Here is a 6,602-nt window from a genome sequence, read left to right as displayed (position 1 = left end):
TTGTGTGTAAATATAGATTTTCCTTAGTGTAATATTTAAATACTGTGAGAACCTACTTGTTATCTTTTCTCTTTATTGTTCTCTTTTCTTATAATTACATAGGTTGAACACCTCCAACTCCTCACAAAGAGTTTTCGGCGCGTTAAGAACTCAAACTAGAGTTTTAAAAAGGAATTAAAGGATGACGGAGAAAACGTGTCCATCTACAGAAAGGATCGCGGAAGAAAAGGTTTTATCTATCCGTGAGATGGCGCAAGAAGGCTTCACTGGTGGTCAACTTGACGCGTTCCTCAGAAATCTGCAAAGGGCTTGCGATAGAAACGACACACAACTGCTTGATCGACTGATGGATAAAGCGTTGGAAGCTTCCCTAGCCAAGGCAGAAGGCAACACCACATCTGACGATAAGGCAAAGCAGACGGAGAACAACAATACCGCAGGCTATCTGGCGCAGCAACAAGAACACGCTTTGTCCCCGTGGAAACGAATGCAGACAATGGCAAAGAACTTCTGGAGAAAGCTTACCGACAGTTACTGCAAAAATGAAAGCAGTGAGGCAGCAAAGAAATGCTTCATTGAATTGGCAGAGATTGGTCGCCTAACGCCAACAGAGGTGATGATTGGCCAGTACCTTTTCTTTGCAGAGGACCCCGCATATGCCTTGGAATGCCTCAAGACTCTCCTTTTCAATTGCGAAGAGGAGTACAGAGTCCAATTCCACAACTGGGGATTGGTTGAGAGTTTCGACCCCGTCAAACAAGAGATGTACGGAGCACGAGTGGAGAAACTCCAATACCCTCTGTTCCCGGATATACCGGAATTTAGAAAGTTAAACGCCGAGTTACTCCGCCCGACCAAAGGCACCCTTCACGGGGGATCCTCGGATGCAACGCCGGAGGCCGAAAAGTTGTACGACCTGAAGCGGGAAGGTGTTCTTAGCGGCGGTGGCTACACAGAGGCCATTTACGATGCCCATGGGCAACAGATTGCTGCCATGGACATGAGTAATACCGAGCAACACTTGGCCCTCCTAGCGACGATGGTGAAGGATCTGCAGCGCAAGCAACGCCACCACACAAGCACACCAACCCCAGCTATTCACACAAATGGGGGTGGACGCAGGGGACGCGGAGGCGCAGGTGCAGGAGTAAACAAAGGACGCGGAGTTACCTTTGCCACAAGCAGGCCGTATCAGTACAGAGGGGGTGGCGAATCTGCGGACTGCGAGTTCGACGAACCCAACCCAAAAAACGTGCATCCCCCGTCGGAAAGGAAACAGCAGTAAAACCGACGGGGAGAAAAGTGGACGTGAGTGGTGCTATTTTGCGGGGGCCCACCACAAAAGTAGTGTTACACGGAGGAGACTTCGCGAGTGGGAAGACGTCCAATATCGAACTGGACGGTATCTTCCAGAGGTATTTACCGAGGCAGTCGGTGCTACCATGCGACACCCTCCCACGTATGACGCCAGCTCGGGCGAAGGAAATCGAGCATCTTTTTCCGGAAAGAGAGAGTGACCACCTCTTCTTTCCCATCTTTATCCGTCACCACTGGATTGCGGGAATCTTCAGTGTGACGAAGGGCAAGAAACCTTGCCTAACAATATACGACTCAGCACCGTCTCCAATTGTGCAACGGGACCTGGTGCAGGCTATCAGATCATGGTGGCCACAAATCGAGTTGTATGAAGGCAAATGGGTGCGCCAAGAACGCTACAGCGAGGATTGCGGGATCTTTGTGACGGCAAGGTTCTTCGCCACCTTCTTACAACTGCCGATAAGGCATCCTAAAACCCTGCCAAAGCGGTTACGCCCCTACTTACAAGAGGTAACCGACAGCGCTACGAAACTGCCGAAGAAGCAGTTTCTCACGACGATGGGGCGCATATTGCTCAACCAAAATGGGAGCAAGCTTTTAGGCGGTGGTGAAAACACAAACGCAGCACGAGACGCTGCTACGGACCTTTTGCAGATGTACTCCAACGTGTCCGACGAGTTGCGACGACGCCAGTTGGGCTACATGTGGGTGGCCAGCGCTTTGGCCAACCTAGCGGACGGGGCCTCGCGATCCTTAACAGTGGACAGCATTGCGATGCGCGCGAACCGGTACAAATTTGCTTCGTCAACACCACACGACGTCGCAGATGCAATTGTGCGTTTGGGCTTTCCGGTATTTGGCCTTGGCCGTGCAAACCGAGGAGACCGTCATGAGAGTTTACTCGCCTTGCCCGAAGAAGGAACGCAAGAAGCGAATTGTCTTCTCCATCCGGCACTGTTCGTCCAGACAGGGTCCAGGAGTGGGTTACCACCGGTCATCCAGGCCGGCAACCGTCCGGAAAGCGGTGAACCGTTGCCAGAGCGGAACTTTATACTCGGCACGAAGTTCACTGGCTCCATTAGCCGAAAGAAGGGAGCCTCGTCAGGGCATTACACCCCAACACGAAACCCTAAGGAGGCTGTCATCGGAGTATACAGGCCAGCGGACGAAGCCAATTGGCCACCGTATACCGGCGCCAACGCGTCCACGTATCGCAAGAGGAAAGGACGCCAAGATCGCCCACCCGCGACAACAACAACAACGACAACAACAACAACGGCGGCACCCCGGCAGCAACAACAACAAACAACACCATCATCAAAACCAACTCCGACGAGAACAAAACGCGCCCGACTAGAACCCACCCAGCCCAGGACACCACACCGCCAACAACACCACCAACAGCAACCTCAAGGAAAGCGCACACGTACGAATGCTGCTGCGGCGGCAAGTTCTTTATTACGCCAGGGGGAAGCTCGACGCGATGACACGCGACCAAAGCACACGACACTCGCCCAGCCATCTCGTACAGACAGGAGCTGGGTGAGTGTCGTGCGCGGGGAAACCGCCGGAGCTGGAACACTACAGCAAAATGCCGAACAATTGGAAGAAGTGGATGCATTGCAGACCCCTCATTCTCTACGTTTAAACGGCAACGGCAAGCGTCCGATGGGGTACGCTTGCCCACGACACTGGGTGATTTACCCAGACAAACCCCCTCACATCAGCCAATTGGCTTGGGCAGCAGTGACCCCTGCCCAACGGAAAGGGCACATACACTGGCTACGCGAGCTTCGTCAGATGCCAGAGGATTTGATCACGGCCAGCCTGCCAGAGGCAGCGATAGAGCTGGTCCGCCGCGCGGCAGTGGCACGAGGATGGAAGTGGACAACCATCTGCAAAGCGTTGGCGCTTATAAAGGGTGCCCTCCTCAACCTCCCGTTATACACAAACCAACGGGAAAGCATCGACATTGGCAGGAACCCCAGCTGGAGAGCCGCAACACAGGCGGCCCACAGGTTCGAACGCCGTGCGCCCACCAACCCGCCGGCGCCAGTAACATATGCCGAGATGCAAAAGGCACACAAGGCACTCGCGAGAGAGTGTCCACAGGCAGCCTTGTTCCTCATGATGATGTGGTGCAGCGCGGCGAGGGCAGGCGACATCGGATCCCTACACGCAGAAGATGTGCGCGTCGAACGGGTGACGGAGGGGAAGAACATGGCACGCCTCACCATGACGATGCGGTACGGCAAGGGAGCCAGGTTTCGCGGGCCTTACCCGGTAGGGGCAATGCTACCACGCGAGGACGCGTCAGTCCTTCAGCACCTCCTGAGCCAGCGTCTGCCACATCAGAGGTTGTTCCAGGACGTCACGGCGATCCGGAACAAGGTACGCCAGGCACTGCGGAGCGAGAACCCGTTATCTGCTCTCCCGTCGATACGGAAAGGGGCGACGAGACACCTGGCCGCGCATGGGGTGTCGGAGGAGCACCTCATGCGCATGACGGGGCACACGCGCATCGACACCCTGCGACGGTATCTGGGTTATGGCCTCCAAATGACACGGGAGGCCGAACACGCACAGGACAGCGCCGCCCGTGCCCTCCTCGAGCGGAGTTCTTAGGGAATAAGGCTCCAAACGCACGCGACCTCGGGCTCAATGATGCAAAGTTGTATGAGGAGATACTACGGGCGGAAGGAAAGGAACTCCCTTCACACGTTGTCGATGCTATCAGCGGGGCCGTGCAGAATACGAATAACTGGCCACTCCATTTGAAGGACACTACACCCCTAAACATTGAGGCCGTCAGAGGTTTGCCCACAGCACATACGGCCACCAAAGACCTCCTGGAGCGAGCACTGCGATTCATGACGGTCAACCTCTACGACGGGTTACGCACATCCCGAACCATCAAGAAGACGCAGCTCTCGATGACGGACATAAAGAGAGCAGTCGAGATGGGAAAGTTTGAACGCGTACCGAACGGTTTTGGTCTATATTATTCTCTTCAACCCCCAGCGGAGGTTAGAAATGCGGCACCCACCGACGAAAGTGGCATCAGCATAACCGCGCCAACACATACGACACCCGGCCATCGGGACGACTGTCACCAAGACCGTCGCTACGAGGGCCGTCTCCCGGAAGGTTTCCACGGGGTAAACGTGTTTACGGTAGCCGAGATGAAGGGACGACGGCGCCTGATCACAGAGCCGCACCTTAATGGAGTAATCTCGCGAGCTGAGATACCACGTTGCGAGTACCCTTCTCGACTTGCAAGGCGACAGGAGCTGCGCTACGCACGTTACATGTTGCAGATCGATTTTGAAGCGTTTTACGACTCCATCCCGATGATGGATGAAGGGCTACGCAACAAGTTCGTCTTTCGAGCACGCGATGGTGCACTCTACCGGCTTCGAACCTTACCGACTGGGGCACGATGGAGCGTCGCTGTTGGACAGGCCGTGACGTGGACAATTGTTGACATTGACACGCGGTGTGCCATCCTCACAATGATCGACAATATCCTGATTGCCGCGCCCGCCGGAGAAGAGGTGGAGTTTGTAAGAACGGTGCGACAGATCATCGACCGGATTGAGGTGGTGAACCTCTGCACGTCTCCCAGTCGCGAAGAACTGCGATCGTGGTCAGACAGCGTCGTGTTGGAGGAGGCGAAAAAGACGAACGTTTTCCTGGGCGAGGAGTTTACTTGGTTAGATGGCGAGCGCAAGGTGCGCAACTCCATCAAGACCGTGGCGAAACTGAAGCTGGGTTTGGTACAGCAACCGTACAGGAGTTTCACGTGCAGAGAATTTGCGTCAAACGTGTCACTCATTTTATATGCGTTGCACACCACAAGGTTGAACCCAGCTTCAGCGTTTAATCTCTTGCGTGCGTATCGCGGCGTGTACCGCCAGGTTGAACGCGGACGAGGGTGGGACGAGCCCATACCGTACCTGGATCCTGGCGTCCGCAACACGATGATGACGTTAGCCGCACGACTGGTCCAGAATCCTTATTGGACCATCGCGGAAGAGGTGAATGCAACGTACAACGATGAGGATTATGACGTCATTTGCTTCACCGACGCGTCAGCAGATGGGTGGGGTGCGATAGTGGTTACGGACCCACCGGCGCCACCACGTTCAGAGAACGTTGCAGAAGATACGTGGACACCACACGCCACCATTTACCAGCAGAGGTGGATCCACGACCTCAACCCGGGAGGAAACCCGAGACCGTCACCACAACCCGGACGCCGAGAAGAAGGGACGCGACAAGTTCCTCAAGTCAGTAGCGACACATTCAACGCACGCCACTCGGCACACGCGGAACCCCGGGCGGTCCACCTACTGTTACAACACCTCGAACGCCAGGGTGTGATTGTTCCCGGCGAATCTATCGCCCACGAGGAAGACGTCGACAGCGACACAAATGTAAATGGCCCACGACGACGGCCAACACGAGTGGCGGTGGTGACCGACCACTTCCCCATCGCGCACGCGCAACGGCGGCTAAACGGATTTGTCGGCATCGGACGCGGCTATGCGCTGAACAGGCTCTTCGAATACACGAACGAGCTGTTCCACACAAAGGCGGTGCAGGTGGTCTTCTTTTACATCGCCGGACCCCGCAATCCGGCAGACCACTGCTCACGCAACTTTGGGGTAGACAGGGGAACCCCGTTAATTACTTCACATCCGGCGGACGACTGCCTCGTTCCGTTGTTGAGAACCACGTACGGTCCAATCTGCAAAGGACAAAGCGAAGCACACGTGACCTTTGCAGGCGTGGGGAACGATTTTGACGTGGAGGATGAAGTGGAAGAAGAATTAATGCCTTAATAAAGAAGGCATAAGGGCTAATCGCGCACTATGGGGAGCGTTCTTTCCAACCCCGAAAGCCAAAGTACAAGCCACAGAAAGCGAGAAATATCTTCTGTATTTCCCCGTTAATAATGTGTTGATGTACTGGCCTAATCGGCAAACGTTGTTTCTCAGTTTGACTTGCCTGTACCACTTGTGCAAACACGTTCTTCCTTTCCTCTTCTTCTCTTCTTCTTAGTAAAGCGACAGTAGCCGTGCTTTTCGCAATCGTTAAGCACAAGCGTGTCGCATATAGAATTTTCTTGGAGAGAGAGTGACTGGACGTACGGTAGTTGTGTAAACAGGAACATGTTGGAAGTGACGAAGAGTTGTGTGTAAATATAGATTTTCCTTAGTGTAATATTTAAATACTGTGAGAACCTACTTGTTATCTTTTCTCTTTATTGTTCTCTTTTCTTA

General features: G+C 54.2%; 3 protein-coding genes across 3 annotated transcripts; all 3 read left to right on the top strand.

The window, feature by feature from the left end:
* Positions 1-181: 181 nt before the first annotated feature.
* On the top strand, positions 182-1,285 carry TM35_000061710 (TATE DNA Transposon; the record flags this gene model as incomplete). Its single annotated transcript, XM_029023208.1, has 1 exon — positions 182-1,285. The coding sequence occupies one exon, from the start codon at positions 182-184 to the stop codon at positions 1,283-1,285; it is 1,104 nt and encodes a 367-aa protein (XP_028885232.1).
* Positions 1,286-1,461: 176 nt separating this feature from the next.
* On the top strand, positions 1,462-3,942 carry TM35_000061700 (TATE DNA Transposon; the record flags this gene model as incomplete). Its single annotated transcript, XM_029023207.1, has 1 exon — positions 1,462-3,942. The coding sequence occupies one exon, from the start codon at positions 1,462-1,464 to the stop codon at positions 3,940-3,942; it is 2,481 nt and encodes an 826-aa protein (XP_028885231.1).
* Positions 3,943-4,187: 245 nt separating this feature from the next.
* On the top strand, positions 4,188-6,161 carry TM35_000061690 (TATE DNA transposon protein; the record flags this gene model as incomplete). The annotated part of the gene is made up of 1 exon (XM_029023206.1): positions 4,188-6,161. One exon carries the CDS (start codon positions 4,188-4,190, stop codon positions 6,159-6,161), a length of 1,974 nt encoding a protein of 657 aa, XP_028885230.1.
* Between the last annotated feature and the right edge of the window lie 441 nt (positions 6,162-6,602).

This window comes from Trypanosoma theileri, assembly GCF_002087225.1.
Source record: "Trypanosoma theileri isolate Edinburgh chromosome Unknown TM35_Tth_6_V1, whole genome shotgun sequence".
Lineage (NCBI taxonomy): Eukaryota > Euglenozoa > Kinetoplastea > Trypanosomatida > Trypanosomatidae > Trypanosoma > Trypanosoma theileri.
Note: the sequence above shows the minus strand (reverse complement) of the source record. Positions and strands in the feature narration are given on the sequence as shown.